Source organism: Globicephala melas, chromosome 4 (assembly GCF_963455315.2).
Source record: "Globicephala melas chromosome 4, mGloMel1.2, whole genome shotgun sequence".
Classification (NCBI taxonomy): domain Eukaryota; kingdom Metazoa; phylum Chordata; class Mammalia; order Artiodactyla; family Delphinidae; genus Globicephala; species Globicephala melas.
Genome location: NC_083317.1, coordinates 129,637,603 through 129,659,214, shown reverse-complemented (window position 1 = coordinate 129,659,214; position 21,612 = coordinate 129,637,603). Strand labels below are relative to the sequence as shown.

General features: G+C 46.5%; 1 protein-coding gene and 1 non-coding gene across 3 annotated transcripts in view; both read left to right on the top strand.

Annotated features, from left to right (window-relative positions):
* The window catches only part of EPHB1 (EPH receptor B1), a 428,052-nt gene that overhangs the window by 359,423 nt on the left and 47,017 nt on the right, over nt 1–21,612 (top strand). For both annotated transcript variants that reach the window (XM_030873427.2, XM_060298586.1), the window contains exons 10-11: nt 357–479; nt 14,013–14,260. In XM_030873427.2, coding sequence (XP_030729287.2) covers nt 357–479; nt 14,013–14,260 — 371 coding nt within the window. The remainder of the gene's footprint in view (nt 1–356; nt 480–14,012; nt 14,261–21,612) is intronic.
* On the top strand, nt 7,679–7,751 carry TRNAK-UUU (transfer RNA lysine (anticodon UUU)). The gene has a single exon. It is a non-coding gene; the product is annotated as a tRNA-Lys (tRNA).

Here is a 21,612-nt window from a genome sequence, read left to right as displayed (position 1 = left end):
ACCACCACTTTTCTGCTAATGCATTTGGTTGGCATCAATCAGCTTCTTTGCCTTCTGTGAGTGCCCGGTGTGGGAACTGGTCTCAATCTGTCATTTATAAGTAATCTGCTCCACATTTCATCAAGAGCTCAAAAACAGAAGAAAATACAGAGGAGAAGTAGAGGACAGAGAACCAGGCTAGCATGGCCCAGAGGGAAGGGAGATGGGGAGGCCCAGCAAGGAAAAGAGAGGCAGCCCTATATGTAGGAGAGACACCCCTGCCCCGGTCATACCCTTACAGCTGGGGACATCAGCCAGTGCTTAATGACCACCATGTCCTCTTTGGGATGTTAACCCTGCTTATCTCCTCTAAAAAGGCTCCCCAGGGATGAAGATCTACATTGACCCCTTCACTTATGAGGACCCCAACGAAGCTGTCCGGGAGTTTGCCAAGGAGATTGATGTCTCTTTTGTGAAAATCGAAGAGGTCATCGGAGCAGGTATGGCTCTCCCCTCCCCTCCTTTCTGTTCTCTTGGTGTCCAAACAACCTCTTCCCACCGCTCTGGGTGTTCTCTACCATCTTTTCCCCCAGAAGATACGTCTAAGCCATCTACAATGTGAGTCTAAGAATCGTTTGGGGAGCTTGTTCGTGGTGTCCAAGCTTATTTGGTATTGCAGAGAAGTCAACTCTAGTCTAAAAAGGTTCAGAAATAGCTTTGGAAATGGACCACCAAATGCAGATAAAGAGAGAGAAATAGGATAACCAACTGAGAAATATACATTTCTAGAAGCTGGACCTAGTATCCCCTTCACTGACTCTCATATCTCCATGGCTTTGGGCCAAGATTTCTTCCCACACTTTCAGTTCTCCTTTTCTGATGTACATGGATTTGGAGGCAGACCATGATAAACTGAAGAGGGACCACTATTTCCAGAAGAGCGCTCACCCATGTCCATATTTTTAAACAAAAGATCTATGATATGGATGGTAATACAAGACACATTTCTGTCCCCAAAACGTGTGCTCTCATCCATCTCCCTGCATTGGAATAGAAACCCAGCCCAGCAGAGAACTAACTGCCTGAGATGCTCTTAGGAAATTCTACCTAAAGACTGATCTAAAATTTTCATCTTCCTTTAATGGATCAGTAGTTGAGTCAGTTGGGCAATGGATACAGCCTTATTGATGTAAATGAGTAAAATATCCCAAAATATCATTCCTTTGGAAGTAACCTCTTTACTGCCCCCTCTGCTATCTTTTCTGAATCTTCTCAAAGATGTGTTTGCTTTGTGTCCTCTTTCCTACTTTTGTTTCTACAACATTCTTTGTCTTCTCTTCTTCTTTAAATTGTATTAGCCACTATTCAATCTCTCTTCACTCATATGTTGTATTCTTCTTTGTAGTTCATATGTATGGAAGTGCTTTTTTTCACGTCAGTATTTGGAGAGCCATGGGGTTGTCTCTCCGAATAATATTTTAAACTCCATAAAATATGTTTAGTCAAAGTCTTCCAGACAGCCACTCCATATATTGTCTTTAGGGGGAAAGTCACACTCTTTCCATTCATTGCCTCTCTTAATGCACTGAGGATTCAAAAATCCATCTGTGAAATTGAAAGTCACATTTGAAAGCTTGCCCCATTAAGCCACCATCCTCATGCTCTGATTTCCCTCTTAAAGAGCTCCAAACTCATGGCATCCCTGTGGTGGGTGCTGGGACTCTCCCTATCAGGACACACAACTCTCTTCCTACCAACCCCTCACATGTTCCAGCCAGCTGACCATAATCTGATCCACATGAATCTATACTTATTTCCCATTGACTTTCATTAAATACTGAACCACGACATTCACTTCTGTGCAGATAATTTTCTGTTCCCCCTTAGACACTGACAGACCTAAGGATCATGCCTTGGAAGGCTGGATCCCAGCTAAATTTGATGACTCATAGGGGCTCAGACTTCTCCAGTAAACTTGAAAGAGCGTTGGGCAGGGTGGGAGGGCGTTCAGTCTGGCATGCTATTCCTCCACGTTGTTCATTGTTGTTATGTCATGTGGCAATGGTGATAACAATTTTAATGTTGTTATTTATGTCATGTGCTTAGAGCAATGTGTTCTGGACTGCATTTCATCCCAGAAAGCACACGTCAGCCCCCCTCCCGACTTTGTCAGGGGAGGAGTAAAGAGCCTTCTCACTTTATGACCCTGCTGGGGAGTGGCAACTTGGAGTGAGCCCACCAACTGCTGGATGCTGGGTAGCATTTGCTGATGCTGCCGTTTTGGTGCATTCTGCTCAAAGAAGGCTCAGTCCCCACCATGGCTCACCTGATCCCAGGGAGGGTTGATACATGCAGCAGTTTATAAGATGGCCAGCAGCTTGGGATAAAGACTTCCACCCAGGTGCTGCTGACCGCCCTCTACCTGACACCCATCTGCTCACGATTCAGAAATCACAGAGCTAATCCCTGCGGATATGAATTCACTATGTGTAACTTGATGCAGTTTCAACAGGAGACACTCCTGGCTGGTGTCAACCTCTCTCCACTCTCCGGTTCTTTCTCTCTGTCACCACCCCTGCTTCTCCCACGCCCTGCCTTACTGAGACTGACTTCACATTGTGCTAAAAGAGCTGGTGTGAAAGTTGAGTTTAAAAAAAAGAAATTTGTAAGGTAACATTTATGCAGTGTAATTGGCAATATTTCCCTTAGCCACCTGGCAGATTCGGCTCGGGGGACCAAATCTGGGATGCAAAATGGTAACACAACATGAGAAGAAGAATCAGAAATCATTTCTCCTTCCTTCCTTCTATTCCTTCCCACCTTCCCTCAATAAGCTCTTATTGAATAATTTTTGCATGTGGGTGTGGAGAAGAACAGACACTCTCCTGTTCAGAGGTCTGACAGTCTTGGGGAGAAACAGGCCAGTAACATGCTCACTATTTCACACAACCCACAACACAGGTATGTGCAAAGGTTGTGACCAACATAGAGCAGTGTTTAGCTCCCTGTTCTGGGAGTGAGTTGGGGCATCAGGAAGACTTCACAAAGGAGATCACCTGTGGCCTGAGCTTTCAAGCATGGAAGCTAGTAGAGAAAGTAAGTTTCTGTGAAACTCATGAGAGGATGAGACAGAAGAGGAAAATTAAATGACAAAAGGAGGGGAATGACCATGACTTTCCAGCAGTGGTGTGCTGGAGCCAGCTTGCACTACTTCGCAGGAGCCAATTGTGTGCATCCTTTTCCAGCCCTTTGTTCGGTGGCATCATGTTGGTAGTTTGACATTAGCCATGGGAGGAGTATTTACACCGTGAGAATTAGTAAATGCTACAAATCAGGGGTCTTTGTTTCTTCGTTTTCTGGAGAGCTGGTAGTTGAATGCTTACCAGCACACTCCGGCCTTCCAGAAGGTGCAAGATAATTTCAAAGAGGTTGCAGAAAAACTGGCCCATTCCTGCTGAGAACAGATCCAGAGGAGAGGGCTATGTTTGTTGCAGGAGGGATTAGGTTGAGAATTCAAAAGATCACAGCCTGTGACTGTGGTGGATTCTGGAAAACACACTCAGTGCCTAATAATCCCAGCTGATATGTTAGTGTCTAACACAGTCCCACTCCACGAGAGGAGGGGAGGAGACTGAGAGCTAAGACAAGGGACCAGAGAACACGCAGCCCCGGAGGTGGGAGGAGGAGAGGCTTGATGGCCGGAGAGGACTCAGGGAAGAGTCCCCCGAGGGCTTGGAGGCTGTGGATGGGCTGACACTCTGTGCGGCACATTCTGAGAACAAGGCTGAGAGGAGGCTGCTAGGGAGGGGGTTCCTGAAGGTAGGAATCAAGCATTAAGTCTGGAATCAGGCTGAGGCTTAGCAATCCAGAGACTGCATTATGGATTTTATCCTGTAGAAAATGGCGAGTGGGCTGCTTTCTGAGCAGGGTGGGTGGTAGGAGTGAGGGGGGAGAAGAACTTGATGAACGTGTGTTTCGATTGGACTGGAAGGGGTGCTGAGAAATGGTAGGTAAGGACTCAGAGGCATGCAGACCAGTTATGGGGCTTGGAAACGTGGAGAAGTTTTGAGATGGCCGATGCTGGGATCAAGGGTGGTAAGGAAGGCTGCTTTGCAGTGAGTAAACTCATCTAAACCGGAATGTACCCACACATGGCAAACGCAGTGACCAGTGGGCTTGGTGGCATGGAGGTTGTGACCAGAAGCGAGGGCCATCAGGTTAAACACCTTGAAGGGAGAGGGGGGCTGCCTGGCCCCCAGGGTGTGGGACTGGAGGTTGTGCTTGTGAGTAAAGGCCAATAGAGTTAAATCTAAAAACTATAAGGTTGAAGAATGGCACCAACCTCCAAAGTTTCTTCTACAGTTGTTGAGGATATTGAACAAAGGAATAAATAACAAATCACTGTGAGCCAGGTGTGACACCAATCAAGAGGACTGAATTACATTTGACCCTAGAACAACACAGAGGTTAGGTGCATCGACCCCCATGAGCTGTTGAAAATCTGCGTGTATAACTTGACAGGCAGCCCTCTGTATCCATGGGTCCACATCCCTGGAATCAACCAGCTGTGGATAGCGTAGTACTGTAGTACCTATTGAAAAGAATTCTGCGTATAAGTGGACCTGTGCAGTTCAAACCCATGTTGCTCAAGGGCCAACTGTATAATTAGCTCATTAATCATTATGTAATTATTTGTTTAGTGACCCTCTTTTATCACCGTGCTTAAAGTTCCATGGGAGTGATGAAACTTAAGTACTTCTGTGAGTCCCATGCTTGGCCTGGTGTGGCACTCAGGTACTCAGTTAAATATTTGTTGTGTAGGGTTGAATGTCTTTGGGGGAAAACCATAACAGGGATAAGAATTTGGAGAACTGGGTGGAGTTTGGGAGAATGCAGAGAGACTAGAGAGAGTTTGAGTGAGGTTATGAGTCGTTCAGTGCTCTGAAAGAAGCCTACTGGAATGAGGAAGACTGATCCTTCCTCTTTTCCCTGCAGATGATGGGAATGATTGAAGTCCCTTTAGAGAGGGCAGACGGCCATCTGATATCTTTGGAGAATGTCAGCTTTTTATAACCATGAATCTGACTCATAGGAGTCACTCACAGGTCAGCTTCAATTGACCTGTGGAGTTCTGATCCAATGCTTAATTCATTTTGTTTGTTTGTTTTTTTGCGGTACGCAAGCCTCTCACTGTTGTGGCCTCTCCCGTTGCACAGGCTCCGGACACGCAGGCTCAGCGGCCATGGCTCATGGGCCCAGCCGCGGGTGGGATCCTCCCGGACCGGGGCACGAACCCGCGTCCCCTGAATCGGCAGGCGGACTCCCAACCACTGCACCACCAGGGAAGCCCCAATGCTTAATTCTGATCGGTTTGATCTGCAGACATGCCCAGAGCGTAAAGCAGAGCTGCCATGTCTAATTGGGCTCTACAGCATGAATGGTGCTCCTGGGTCATGCCGTGTGCAACCTACATAACTGTATGTAGCAGCCCTGAGCATGACAAATGCATGAAAATAGAGGTGTCACCATAAGGGGTCATCCAAGGGGAGACATGCCAGTTGTATTTTAATTAATAAACACATCCTCCCCTGACGCAGCAGCTGCTGATCCAGCATGTCCATGGATGGCTTACTGTGAAGGAGAAAGAGGCTTGAGGTGAGAGGGCTGGGTAAGGAGAGCTGGGGAGAGGGAATTTGTGATGTATATGGGTGGAATGGGGCCAGCAAGGCCCACCATTTCTCTTTGAAGAAGAGGATGTGTTTCTTGAGGATGATTTGATAGAAAGTCACCTGCCAGCCTGACTCTCTTGGGCTCACTCAGACCGAGGATGGGCAGGATGAGGGTAGCCTCATACTGGATAAGAATCACAGCAGGAAGGGTTTCCAGAGGAGCAGATCAAATAGATATTGCCTGTAAGTATGATTAATATAACTGGCATGCACTCAACATGTACATACTTTACAAGCATTGTCTCATTCAACTCTCATAATGGCCCTGTTAGCCCTGTGTGTTAGTTTGTGTGTGTGTGTGTGTGTGTGTGTGTGTGCGTGCGTGCACATCTGTGTGCACGTGTGCATTTGTAGGCTGGTAAGGATATCCACATTCAGTGAACAGCTTGCCAAAGGCCATGCTACTGGTTGGACTGAGTTAACGGTAGAGCAAAAACTGAAACCCAGATAAGTTTGATCTTAGTCTGGTGAACGTAACTCCCACACTACCTGCCACTTTTGTCACTGTTCTGGAAAATGGCAGCTAAGTATAGAGACATTGTTTCTGATGGCAAACTCTAGCTAGCAGTTTGGAATACCCAAGCCTCTTGGCTGGAAATGACGGGACTCTCCTAGAATTCAGTATTCCCATATGGTGGTGCCACAAAGATGCCCTGGGGAGAGCATGTTCTTCCTAGAATACCCTTGTTCCATCCTCTGGTCCTCCTATTCTAGTATGATCAGTTATTTCCTTAAGAAGGATAACAATGAGGGCCAAGATATTTACCATTTTTAATTATGTGTGCTTGCTTATATTAAGAAAATAAGTAATATCTAGGTATGTGGTTGTCTAATGAATACAAGAAGCTATGAGAAAAGACAAAGCTAGGTTTACTCTCGCTATCTACATATTAGGTATTGTGGGCACCGTGGCTATTAATTAGATTCCATCTCATTTGCCAACCCCAGTAGCCTGGTAATGGGTACCTGGGGAACTCTGCTGAGGAGAAATAGGGTTGTGATCAATTAGTAATGTCTGTCCTGGGTGCAAGGACAGGAGGTGGTGGAATGCCTGTCATGGTTTTACTATCCCTGGTTTAGCATAACCTATCTTGCACAGGACAGTGTGAAAACTTGCTGGAAATCATACTTTAAAAACCTAGTTTAAATTAATTCTTTAAAAGTTTCTTTTCCGGTGGAAGCTTGAACTAGTAGTGAGAAGCTCTGTTTTCCTTTTTCCCTCCCTAAGGCAGTGTGTGACTTCACAATGCTGCTAAAAAAAAAAAAAAAAGACTGAAATTGTGTGTAGATCCACGCGGCACATAGCCAACAGCTAGTGCTTGAAATGTCTGCTGGCAGGTTGGATGTTTCATTTTCAAAAATTGAAAATTCTTTCCTTCTGATTTTACATATAATAGTTGAGGCATTTAACGCTGCTGAGCCACTTTTTCTCTCTTCCTCACTTTGTCAAGGAGCTGAAACTTGTAGGGAATAATTTCAGCAGCTGTCTGGGAGGGCAGTGACAGAAACTGGCAAAATGACACTCGGCTGACAGCCCTGAGGGCCACGGTTCTCAAACCGGAGCCAGGCATCAGAATCACCTGGAGGCAAGTTGAAACCCAAGTCACAGGGTCCTGTACTAAACTTTTGATCCCGTTGGATATAAATGGGGCTTGAAAGTCTGCATTTCCTAACAGGTTTCCAGGTGATGCTGATGCTGTTGGACAGGAGCCACACTTTGAGAACAACTGCTAAGAATCACTGGCACGAAGCTGGAGCTAGTTTAGTGCCAGTCCTAGCCAAGAGGTGGTTTGGCTGTAGGAGAGGGTCCAAGGTCAGCTGCAAAGATGTGTGCCAATCAGAGTCCAGCCAGACCAAAGTTAGGTTGGCTGCAATTACTATCAGTCAGCAAGCTGTACAGAAAGAACTAACCATAACCACTACCCAGTCATTTCCTGTAAGTATCTATTTTAAATATAATGCTGGGGAGTTCCCTGGTGGTCCAGTGGTTAGGACTCAGTGCTTTTACTGTCGTGGCCCCGGGTTCAATCCCCGGTTGGGGAACTAAGATCCCACAAGCCTCACAGTGCGGCCAAAATAAAAATAAATAAATATAATACTAATGCTTCATTTGTTGAAAATATTTTTTAGGCATTAAGAATTTTTCTTAAAAAGATGAAAAATGGATGGCCATGTTTTGGAGCTCATATGAAAGGAAGCTCTATAGAGTTCAGATCATGGCAAATCGAAGCACCACAGACCTCAAGTTCTGGCCCTAATGGCAGGAAAGGTGTCCCAAAAGCAAAAATAGTTCCCTGAGCAAAGTATGTGAACCTGAAGTCAAAGATCACAGGTGACAGCAGTCAGATTGCAAGTGACACAAAGTCTTGGTTTTCTGTTTGCTACTAAAAAGGGCCCATCGACTCCCACTCCCTAGGAGTCTGTGGCGGTGCTAGGGGACCAGAGACCCCAGACTTTAATGCCCCGGGCTTACCTGAAGACACCCTCCATGCCCAGATACCTGGCAGGGGGACTTCCCAGCACCCCTGGCAAGATGCTCTGCTGTGTCTTGGATCAGCCTCCTTCAAGTCCCGCTAGGCTACAGAAACCTATGTTTGCTACCTTTTCTCTTCCACTACCCATCCCCACTCCCTACCCCATGACCCTACCCTCACTTCCCACCCCACTCTCTACCCCTGGATTGTCTTTTCCTGTGTCTCCAACAGTGTGTAGTTTACAAAGCACTTTTTCAGAGCCCCCACGCCCTGTTAGGAAGGCCCCACAGTTGATCAGGTCCTTTTGTCCAACAGAGCTGAGAAAGCTGAGGCTGAACAAGGGAAGCACCCTGCCCCAGGTCCAGTGGGCGGGGAAGGAAGGGAGGATGGTGTAGACTCAAGCTTCTTCCCCCAGAGTTTCTTCTTCTGGCCAGAGTTTGCCCCAGCTGCAATGAGGGCCACTTAATTACAGGGTGGAGCACAGCCTCTGCGTAAGGACTGTGGATTAAGTGACTTCCTTTGCAGTTGGTGGTTGGAAAACCTCCGGGCTTGGGGAATATGAAGTCATTTCTTTGTCAGACACAGAAAAAGAGCTATTTTTACAGAATCACCATCCTTTAAGCCGCTGCTTTCCAGTGATTATAGAGCAGATTTCCAAGAGCAGTAACGATACAGAACCCATCTCTCCCAACCCAAGGAGAGCACTTTCTTTTTTTAAAAAGACTTTATGGGCTTCCCTGGTGGCGCAGCGGTTGAGAGTCCGCCTGCCGATGCAGGGGACACGGGTTCGTGCCCCGGTCCGGGAAGATCCCACATGCCGCGGAGCGACTGGGCCCGTGAGCCATGGCCGCTGAGCCTGCGCGTCCGGAGCCTGTGCTCCACAATGGGAGAGGCCACAACAGTGAGAGGCCTGTGTACCGCAAAAAAAAAAAAAAAAAAAAAAAAAAAAAAAAAAGACTTTATTTTCTGGAGCAGTTTTAGGTTCACAGCAAAATTGAGTGGAAGGTACAGAGATTTCCCATATACGCCCTGCCCCACACATGCATAGCCTCTTCCATTATCAACATCTCCCCGCAGAGTGGTACATTGGTTACAATTGATAAACCTACACTGATACATCATTATCACCCAAGGTCCACAGTGAAGGTTCACTCTTTTTGTTGTTGTTGTTGTTGTTTTTTGCGGTATGCGGGCCTCTCACTGTTGTGGCCTCTCACGTTGCGGAGCACAGGCTCCGGACGCTCAGGCTTAGCGGCCATGGCTCACGGGCCCAGCCGCTCCACGGCATGTGGGATCTTCCCGGACCGGGGCACGAACCCGTGTCCCCTGCATCGGCAGGCGGACTCTCAACCGCTGCGCCACCAGGGAAGCCCCAGGTTCACTCTTGATGTTGTACATTCTATGGATTTAAACAAATGTATAATGACGTGTATCCACCATTTAATTTCATATAGAGTAATTTCACTGCCCTAAAAATCCTCTCAGGAGAGCATGTTTTTATTTTATAATTTCAAAAATCTATATGATGAGACCCCTACAGAGGATATAATTTGCAGCTAAAGTATTAGGAACACTGAACCTGAAGACCAGTCAGCCACAAAGATTAAACAATGACATGACATTTGTCAATTAGGAAACGAATATACGTAGCCCATACTGCTCTATACAGATAGGACTTTGCAAAGCCACACCTTCATTGATTTCTTGCTTCCTTCTCTTCTTTCTCTCCGCTCACAGCTACAAAGCCCACACTATGTGTCAGGCCCTGTGCAGTGAAAGGCAGCTTGTAGGCAAGCACTGCATTCAAATGAATTCAAAGGTGTAGGGATGAATTCCAGGTACTCCAGGGCCTTTAGCAGTTCCCTAATCCGTTTGAAACACGCTTGGGTGGTTTAGACCCCTGGCTCTCAACGTTGGCTGTTCCTCAGAACCACCTGGGCAGCTAGGCCTGGTTTCATGGGACCTGTGTGGTCGCACGGAGTCCCATGCTCAGCAGGGCCCACACTTAGTTTAATGCTCTGCTGTCACCGTGTTGAACTTCTTAATAAATTTTGAACAGGGAGTCCTGCATTTTCATTTTGTACCAGGCCCTGCAAATTACGTAGCTGCTCCTGCGAGCAGCTTTTAACTATGTCCGTGCCCAGGCTGCACCCAGACCAACTAAACAGAATTCCTGGAGGTGGGACTCAGGCCTCTGTGCTTTGTAAGCTTCCCAGGGGATTGCAGTGGGCAGCCAACTTTGGGAACGCTGGTATATAACAGAAGTCCTCAACTGGGGAGTTTATGTGTATGTTGTGGGGAATAGCAGATTCACCTGGGGCACTTTTACACACTCCCCAGACTGATGTGTAGAAATTCATAAATATTCTGATTCCTAAATATTCTGATCTCATCTGACTAGCCGGGCAGGAACTTTCCATGAATATGATATTTGTCTATAAGGTAGTCCTGATGCCAACCAGGGTTCTTGGCCTTCCCCAATCAATAAAAATTGACTAGAGGCCAGACGAGAAATTCAGGCATGGCTTTACTGTGACCCCTGCTACAGCAGAGGGGAGTGGGAACAAACAACAATTTCCCTGCTTGCTAGCTCCCTCAGGAGGGGCGAGCTTGCTCCTTATACGGTGTGTGTGCAGGGGTCAGTCTGGAGGGGTGGCTTTGGTGTTTTGCCCACCCCTTAGGAGGTGTGGTGTGCAGGGGGCATGCACAGTGCCCTGTTTTTGCTCCCGACTCCTTGCTCTTGCTCCGGGCTCTGCAAAAGTGGCAGTTGGGTTTCTTGGTCTCTTTGTATCTTTTGTCCACAATTTTGCCCAAACTGCGCATGCATGCAGTTAATTTTAGTCCCATACAGTTTCTTTGTATTTTGTTGCTTGAGGAGAGGTGTGTCCAGGTGCAAGCACTGCAGCACTGCAGCAAAGGGTCCCAGATCCCAGCCTGTCTCAGTCACACTGTGTTTGCTATTCCCTGGTTACTGAGTCACTATAACAGTAACTGCATATGAATGGTTAGGACTTGCACAGTTGGAGCACAGTGGGCCCTGCATTGTGACTTCACATCCACCCAGCTCTCTTCCCTGTGACACTGCTAACCGAACACACCTTCTGAGAGGCGGTATGGCAGGAAAAGGGATAGGCCCAGGGAGTATCCCTGGCTCTGCCTCACAGATGTGGGGTTTGAGGCATGTTTTCGTCGTGCCTCAGTTTCCTTATTAGTAAAATGGGCATAATAATACCCAGCTCATGAAGGTGCTGTGAGGATTAAGACATGCAAAGAGCCCAGCACGGTACCTGGCACAGAGCAGGTAGTCAAGACATTTTGGTGTACTATCTCCCCCAAGAAGAAATATTAGCATACTTTCCCCTCACTCTCAACCGTGTCTTTTTACTAAAAGAAAATAGAAGTCATTAGTATGACAACAGGGAAGAAATACTGATATTCTTCAATTAGTATGCTTATTAAATATGCAAGCTGTATTCATTCAGCTCATAGTTATTGAATAACTACTAGGTGCAGGTGTCAGAGAGATGGATTCCATATATCTCTATACACAGACACATATATATACATACAAAAATATATAGAGACACATCCATATATACAATATATGCACAAATGCATACAGACACATACATATATGCACATATATACACAAGTTTGTATACATACATACATATACATACTCTACACAAATATATATACATAGAGAAGCACACATATATGACAGGTGGTTGTTATTCAGTACTCTTCTTCAAATTTTACTCATTTGAACTGCAAAGACAATGCTTATTGTAACAATTTAAACGAAAAAGTAACTAAAGTTTACTAACCCATACTTCCCCACTCCTATTCCCACCATTCTAGTGTAACCAATTTTTAAAATAATTTGAAGTTGAAAGTAAATTTGCTATGAATTTTTTCCATAATGTTTTTTTTGGCATTCACCACCCCCCTACAGGCATATTCTACAGACCACATTCTATTAATATAACTTTCTCTTCTTTTCTGCTTCACTTAGCAATGTAATGCAGACATTTTTGAAGCCAATACATCTCACTCCTCTATTAGTTTTCAGAAGCTCATAGCATTCTGCAGGATGGCTGTCCCTTTCCAGCCATCCCCCTGGTTATGGTCATATGGTATTTGGCTGTTGAAGGAGATGCTGCCATAAACAGCCTTTTGTAAAAATGTAAATACTGGTACCTCCACTTCTTTTGGAGCCTCCAGCAGTTTGTAACCCAAGAATGGGCAAAGCCAAACAAATAATAATAAATAAGATACCCCAACTTTTATTGGCATACCTACCACGTACCAGACACCTCAGTGGTGTGTACAAGTTACGGACATGAATGAGACTTGGTCTGACCTCAAACAGTTGTGATCTCATGTCAAAACCAGTATTACACATGCTGTCTATCTTAGGTCCATGCTGAAACCTTCCTAATGGTGCTTAAGCCAACCTCTACTCCAGCCTTAGATTCTAACAAGTTCCATAGACTCTGGAGCAGTTCTGCATCCACAGGTCTTTCATGCAGCTTCCTTCCAACCTATGCAGCAGAAAATATAAGAAGTTCCCAACTAAATCACAGATGTTAACTTGCTTTTCTAATTCGGCCAGTAACGTATCTGATTGCTCACAGTTTGCTCCATCATCGCCTTGCAGAAGCTGAAAGTGAGAAAGAAAGTTTTCCCAGCAGAAATCCATGTTTCTCCTATCAGGCCTTTGACACCCGTTTCTGCAATGCACTTACAAGTAGATTCTAAATTGCTTCACATGAAAGAACTGAAGTTACAAAACCAAGTTAAATCATAAGATAACTTTTGAAAGCACGTTGAATGGGATTCAACAGATTTTTTAAGCAGCTGTGAAATAGTGTCACCAGAATTGTTTTTACTCTTGGTGATTTTACTGCAAAAATGTTTAAATGCTGTGGCACCCATGGAGGTGTGCAGCTCGTGTCTGCTTGAAAAAGCCACTGTTCAGCTGCCAGGAGTGCAGGTAGCTGCCAGCCTCCTGCTGCAGCGCCTTCAAGATCTGCCTCGGCTTTCTCGCAGGGACCCAGCTCTTTCTGGCAGCCCCAGTCAGTGACTGAGCACAGTGGGATGCTAGGGCCTGGGCCTTTCTGGAATGGGCACTCTTTATTCTGAAGCTCCTCATTGGGTTAGATGAGACTGTCAGGTCTGCATCAACCAGGTCTGCACTGCAATCTGGGCCTCTCCTTGCCCACTCCCGCTTCCCCCTTCTTTTCATAAAGTCAGGTCTGCACCATGATCTGGGACTCTGGCAATCCTACTTCTCTCCCCTTTATCCTGCAGTGTCTGCTAACTTACCTTCCTTACTCCACAGTTTCTGTTTTCCAAGGGACCCAATAGACACAAACACTTTCAGGGCAATGTAGGAACATAAACGCTATACATCTCATTCAGAGGACTAAAGTACCTGAACGTATCCCATAACCCCTGGACATTCTTGCACTAGGCTCTGCTAAAAATGAATTATGATTCTGCCACAGTGAAACTGACCATTTCATTTCAATTGTTCATCTGGGATGCAAATGAAAAAACAAATGAGGAAAAACAAACCCATATAGAGTCTGAAATTTCACTTTAGTTACCCAAGAGATCCGAGGTAAAGAACATATTTGGGTATTCCTTCTGTGTTTGCCGTGAACTGCATAGTGCTGGGACGTCACAATTACAGTGAGAGGACACTATTTCCTTTCTGCCACCTTAATCACCGTTCCACCTGGAGCACCATTGTTCTTGATAAGCTGCCTCCCCTCATGGTTCCACAGACAGAAGGAAGTGAGTAATAATTGCATTCTTGTTGCAGGAGAGTTTGGAGAGGTGTACAAGGGGCGTTTGAAACTTCCAGGCAAGAGGGAAATCAATGTGGCCATCAAGACACTGAAGGCTGGGTACTCGGAGAAGCAGCGACGGGACTTTCTGAGCGAGGCGAGCATCATGGGCCAGTTCGACCATCCCAACATCATTCGCCTGGAGGGCGTGGTCACCAAGAGTCGGCCGGTCATGATCATCACGGAGTTCATGGAGAATGGCGCTTTGGATTCTTTCCTCAGGGTAAGAGCAGCTCAGCTCACCTTTACTCCTCAGGGCAAAAGCATGGATGATGCTGGCGCTGGTGGACGCTGGCAGACCGTCGTGGGCTGGGGAGAAGTGTCCGTGTGAGGACAGCCTGTCGCTCAGGAATCCCTGATGAAATGCGGGTGGGCGTTGAAGATGTTAGCGAGGTTAACAGATTTGCTGCTGAAAGGAAAGAACAAAGCAGAGCATGTGGACCCCTCTGTAGGAGGACAGCATCGAGCCAGGCCTGGATAAGTGCTTGCTGGATGAGTAAGAGTGAATAGAGGAGGATGGAGAATGGCCGTCGGTGTCACTGAAGAGACTGAAGAGACTTCCAGCCGCTATGCTGTCCTGCGTGATTCACGCAGATGCCAGTGGCTATCTTTGCCTCTTCCCCAGCATAGCCGCCCTCCCAGACAGCTCCTTTTGTTCACAGTTCAGAGATAAAACAGGTTGCCCTTTTCTGATGCCTGGGCATCCCGGCCTCTGAGGAGGCGCTTCTGGGCAGGTCAGGGGAAGAGTGTGTTGCAGGCGTCCACAAGTCTTTCCTGGAGTTGATGGAGAACAGTGGCTCCCAACCACCTGCAGCAGAGGTGCGGGTCCCTGAAGGCCTATGGCCAGGAGATCTGCAAAGGACCGTTGTCAGAGCATGCCCACGCAGCCACAAAGGAAGCATTTTCACTACTGTGGGGTATTCCAGAGCTATTCAGAGAAGGGGCGAGTGAGCATGGCCGAGGTGCTCATGTCTGGCGGGAAGAAGCTGTCTGACCACAGGCCACGGAGCAAGGCCTGCCTCGGACCAAAGGGACAGCTGGGCAGCCTGGGAGCAAGAGAGTGCAGGGAGTGGCATCAAAGAATGGGGCAGGACCTTCTGAGCAAGGGCTTCAGAGTAATACTAAGTAGCCAGCTATGCATGTCACCAAAGCTACCAAACAGTAGCTATGGCTGAAGATCAAAGGACCATTCGTAGAGTCTCATTGAAACAGTCATGAGGTGCCCTGTGCTGGGATGAGAGAGACATTGCTCTAATGCTGTGGAACAAATCACCCCAAGATTTTAGTGACTTAGCCCAACAACAATTTGGTTTGCTCACAAATCTGCAATTTGGGTAGGCCTCGGTGGAGACCTCTCTGTTTCATGTGTTGTCAGCAGGAGAAGCTCAAGGGTTAAGGCCTGGAATCGTCAGAAGCCTCATTCATTCATCTGTCCCAGGGTTGATGCTGGGTATCAGCTGGCATCTCTCCACCTGGCTGACTAGGGCTTCCTCACAGCAAGCTGGGTCCCAAGAACAAGCAACCCAAGAGTAGAAGGCAGAGGCTGTATCAGTTTTGAAACCTAGCCTGAAATGTCACAAAGCATCCTTCAACCACATTGATGGACCCACCCAGATTCAAGGGGAAGAAACATGTCCCACATCTTGATGGGGGACAGCAGCCTTCTTACACATAAGGGATGGGAGGTCCTGTTATATCCATTTTAGAGAATACAACCTGCATAAATGCCTCTGACCCCCCAGGACCTTAGTGCCCAAAGCTTCCAGCAATCATCTGCCTGGATTATACTTTTTGTTTCTGTACATGAAGTACAGGGGTATCACATAAAGAAGAACTGAAACCTTCCTGAGGAATCCAGGGAAGACTTCAAGGAAGAGAGAGAATTTCTCTGATATGGGAGAAGGAGGAATTTGCCAGACAGGTCAGGAATGGGCAGGTAGGCTCACAGAACAGTGGAGCTGTGTGTTCATAGGTCAAAGTCAGCGTGGCCTATTTGGTAATCTGTCATCAGCGGCCTGGTGGTTCCAAAGCTCAGAAGCAGAGCTTAGGGGCTGCAGTGTGGAAAGGGAGCTGAGGACTTGTCTAGAAGCTGCATTTGTACATACTGAACCTACCTTTGCAGGGGGAGCACACACTTTATGCCTCGTCTGAGTCATTAGGCAGTAGTGGCTTTTGTTTGGTGGGGTGGGGGACGGCTGATGTAGGTGATGGGCCCCACGTACTTTGCCTGGTACAGCCTCCTTGAGGGTGTGGGTTATGCTTTGTATTTTGAAACCCCAGCGCCTAGCACACTGAGCACCGGGTCGAGGCTAGTTGAATGAAGAACAGTTTCTGGAGCAAAAGAGTTTGGTCAGGAGAGATGGAACTTGCTGAGTGTACACGGTCTCTTGTCCTTGTAGCCAGACCTCTCGTGTCAGCCAAAGAAACGTGAATAGGAGGTAATGTTAGGAGAAAAAATATTTTCCGGAACCAGCCTCTGGACCTATCAGGAGTCATTTACTTCCTGCAAGTCACCTGTCTGTGCTTCACAGAGACTCTCAACGCGATCTGGAGACTGTGATGAGACTCTTTCCCTGGAACGCACAGGCGAACAGGAAGATTCCTTCTCAGGAGCCTGCGGAAAATCAGAACCCTGCACCACTGCTCTGCACACACCTGTTCCATTTTGGGGGCGCAGGACATGGGGGCAGGTTGGATGCCAGTTATTTTTCATGACAATGTTGCCCAGGCAGTGGGAGAAAAGCTAGGGGCAAGAGAGGAGCACAGGGAAAAAGAGGGGAAAGGATGGCCAGAAGGGAGCGGCCAGAGCAGGCGGTGCTGGGAGCTGCGGGAAATGAAGCATGTCCAACTCCCCACCCGGCACAGAGACAGGTAATCTATAAATCTAATTTCAGCCTCACTACCAAACCCTGGAGCATAGCAGCATTAATTGATGTATTTGCTGCTTGATAAAATTGAATAGTGGGTCATCAGTTCCGTCCTGCAGGGTCCATCTTCTGGGAGGTAGTATACTTTTAAGATCACCATTCAGAGAAGAAAGGAAAAGGGTTAGTCTTCAATTTGTGCACCTGCTTCCTCCCCAACCCCCCACTGGTCCTTTCATACCAGACGTGGTGGCTTTGGAGAGTGACCACAACTCCAGCTCTGGATGGGTGTCTCAGAGGCTCTGGGCATCGAGGGTCCAGGGAGCACATCGGAAAGGGCTTCTCACAGTCTGCTCACTGCTCCCCACTCATTTCAGGACTCAGGATTCTTCACATTCTGGAGGGATTAGAAACACCATTATTCTTTAACCACACATTCTGTAGGTTCATAATTATCCATTTTTAAAAAAAAAGTCTGTGCCATGGGTTAGGTAGACTGCAAATCCATAATTAAATATTTCCTTCTTGGCACTCAGATTCAGGGGATTCAACCTGGTAGCTCTTCCATAATCTTAGGCACAAGCCCTGAAGCCCTCCTCAATGCCTCATGCCTCAGCCAAGAGGGTCGACCTGCTCCATACGGCCTTCGTGGCTAAAGCTTGGCCTTGTGGTTACTGCTGGTTCATTCACAGATGGTTGTAACTGGAAGACTCTTGGAAGTCACTGAGCAATGTCAAATGGGGACATTTATCATTCATGGGGTGCTCATTCATGGCCTGGAGCTAGAGGACAGCAAGCCAGTTGTCAGAAAGAGAACACCAGGTTGCAAGTTCTGAGACTGAGGCCCAGCTTTGGGCTCTGCTATGAGTCACCCTGTGGCCTTGAGCAAATCCGTTAACTCAATTTCCCAATCTATAAACTAAAGGCATTGAGCTGGATGATCTTGAAAGGGCTCTTTCAGGTTAAAAAAAAAAAAATCTATGATTCATTTTCTTCAAACAAATCAAATAAAGGTTTCATTTCCTGAAGTGGGTTTGTCAATGTAAGTTGAAATACCTAAATCCTTCCTGGCTAATAAAAGGGCCAGCAAGTGGCTTCAGTGAATTTGCAGAAAAGCAATTTCAGCAGAAAGCACTTCATGAAAGGAAGAAAGTTTAAATCACTTCACCCAGCCTGTATTTCTACTACAAACTGTGTTTTTACCATGTGCTCAGCACAGAATCACATCTTTCCCAAAGTTCTAAGAAATCTGTTTTTCTTTTTCTGTCTTGTTTATCTTTGTATGCTGATGCTCATATCTCTGAAAGTTCTTTTTTGGGAGTTTATATCAATGAAGTGAACATAAAACAGCTGGACATGTCAGAAAATCTTAATATGTTTATGTCTCTAAGTTTCCAAGATTATGGACACAACAGGTATGACTGTCTTATCATGATACCTGATTCTCCTGCAGATTCTAAAGAAAATGTGTGTAGAGTCAGCATTTTCCAGTGGAAAAGGCACTGGACAGGAATTATAAAAGATTCAGATAAAGTAGCATATTTGTGGTACATGTTTCTACTTTCTCTTTCTATGGCCATGGCAGACATCATTAATCAATCATAGATCTTCTTCCTACAAAGCTTATACACAGACTTCTCCACACAACATTGGAGGCAGCCATTACCAACTGATAAAAGATGAAATGTAAATGGAGAAGCAATTTGCTGTTTGGACTTAGATTCTTATTATAAGTCAAAATCACACAGAGTGATTTAAGGCTGATCACTTAAACTTTCTGGACTTCCTTTATCTTCTCTATAAAAACAATGTAATATTGCCTGCCTTGCCTACTCCACAGGACTGGAGTTAAGGATGAAAACATATTCCATGAAGTATGACTTGCCATTCAAAGGCCAAGAAGGGAAGAAATCAGAGTTTGTAGATTAATTGATCCTAATTTCAGGCCTACATTATTAGTTCCTACTACAGTTAAGGTGGGAATGATTATTACAGATGCCAAACTGCTGAGCTCAGAATGCGCTGTGAACTAGGCTCTCTGAGGGCACTGATCCTAGGATGTCTGCCCCACACGCCCAGGAAGCCAGAAGGAACCTGCAGTCCTCATCCAAGGTGTCCTCAGTCTCTCTCACCAGGCATCTGGGGGTCATGGGAGAGAGGATTTGTGAGACATTATGGCCTTGCTGATAATTCCAGCAGTCATTGCTGCTGTCTTAGTATTCATGGGGCACTGAGCTGAGCCCTCCACATGTATTGTCTCATTTAACCTTGAATCTCAAATCTCAGGAAGAATGGGCACTCTCTTCTTATTTTACAGATGTGGGAATCACTGCTCTGGAGGTTAAATAACTTGCCCAAGAGCATGCAGCCAGTGAGAGAGAGAGCCCGGACCCACCATGGTCTGTCTGGCTCCAAAGCCTGAACTTTTAATCACTTTTTGCCCTTTGTCAACACCAGAATCTATAAGATGACTGATCTAAACATTTAAACAAATCAGAAAATGAAGCAGCTCAGTGAAGTCTTTAATGACTTAAAGTAGAAACATAGACACAAATCTGCAAAAGATTTCAACACTGCTCTTGGCAAAGCTGCTTCCAACCAGCACCGGTGCCCTTCCCAACATCTGTCTACAAGTGGGCTTCTGTAGGGAGACATTTATTTTTAACCACATTGTTGTCTCCACTTACAGAGGAGAAGAAACAAACTGAATTGAAAAAATCTGACCCTTGGGACTTGTGGCTGAAATATATTTTCTAATATGCGGAAGTCGCATGACAACTTTCTGGAGAGGCAGCTCCCCAGAGACCTACTTAGAGAAATGATGGTGCTGGGGAAATCTGGGCTAGCTTCTCAAGGAAGTGTGGAGTGAAGTTCATTAGTGAGCAAGATTTGCATCACTCACGGCACATCCAGCTCTGGCAGATGGGCACCATGTGCTGAAAACCAATCAGTTTCCAAAAAGCAGCTCTGCACTTTATTTTGGAGTTGGTTAGAAGCAAATATTGCAGAGGAAGCATTCTGGGCAGATTGGGAGGTGGTTAAGGTTTGAGTGAGAACTTGGAACTTGGAGTATGTCAAACTCAGTGTGTTTGGGGGGTCCTCCTTCTGGTGGGGGTTGGGGGCTCAGGAAGGAGTGCAAGGAGTGCCAGTTTGCTCCAGTCCTTCAACTGAGCGAGGGGTATAACCAACCCTCGGGCTTGCAATTTCTCATGAGGAACAAAGTCTTCAACAATTCATGCTACCGTTGTTAGACTTTTCAATTGTTGGAATATTTTCCCTAATAAATAGTGTATTTTTACAACAGCTCTTTTATTTTTCTTTACTTATTTTTGCATAGAAAATTACTTTTGCAGGAGCGCATGCATAAATGATGTGTCCATACATATTAGTGAGATAATGCATGTGAGTGCATTGGGCACCATCTCACAGACAGTAGGTGCTCAATAAATGGGAACTCCTCATACTGTTTATGCTTCCTGCCTTTCACAGGAGGATCCTGGGGCAGAGGGAGGGACTGCCTTGCCCAAGGTCTGTGTTCAGCAGTAACTGGACTAGCCCAGGGTGCCCCGCCTCCTCCTCCCTCTCCCCCACTCAGAGCATCTCAATGCCTGGGCCATGCTCTGCTTACACAATACAACTCATAACCCTTTAGGGAGCAGCTGGGGCTGGACTAGTTGGGAAAATGTGTTCTTGGCAGCATGGCCCAAGGTCCACTGATGTAACCAGTGTGTGCAGAGCCCAGACTCAGGGGCTTTGGGGAGGTGGAGGAAGGCATACATTCACTCACAGAAGAGCCTGTCCTCTAACCATGGAGGAGGGAGGCCACCCAGGTAAGAAACTGTGATTGGAGAGAAGGCAGCACTTCAGGTTGGCAGGAGGAGGGGCAGCAACAGTTCCCATTCACTGGGAGAGTCCACGAGCCAGACACAGTGTGTGTGCTCCTCCTGACTATCCAGCCCTCTGAGGCAGGTGTGTTATCCACTGTCGACCAAGACACCCTAAACATTTAATTCTGGAGACAAGAAGCGATGTACCAGCCATTCATTCAGCATATGTTTATCGAGCTACATCTGTCTACTCAAACGTTCTCAGCACTGGGAATGCTATGGTGACTGCAAGAGGGAGGGTTCTTGTCTCAAAGAGCTTAGAGTCAAGTAGCAGAGACAGACAGACAGACAGGCACACACACACACAACTAAACCTTGTGATACATGCTAAGAAGGAAAATAAGAGCATACACTGAAGGATAGTAGTAAGAAAGTGCTACTTGTGTGGGGGAGGGGACTGGCTAGAGAGACATCCTCTCTGAGGGAGTGACATTTAAGTGGAGACCTGAAGCAAGCAGGTGTTGATTGTGGGGAAAAGATAGAGGGAACAGCATGTGTAAGGGCCCCGAGGCAGGAAGGGCTTGGCCAGGGAGAGGATTGAAAAGTCGCCAGTCACTGTGGCTTTAGCACAGGAGTGCAGGACAAAGTGACATAAGGTGAGGCAGTAGCTGATCCCATGGGGCCCCGTGGGCCACGCTGAGGAGTTTGGCACTTTCCCTTAACACAGTGGGAGGCCATTAGAGCGCTTCAGTGACGTGACCTGATTTCTGTCTTACGAGGATGGCTCTAGCTGCCCTTGGAGAATGGATTGGGACGGGGGAAGGTGTAGGGAGGCTGTTACAGGTGATGGATGATGATGAGTTGGTTAGAATGGTGTCAGTGAA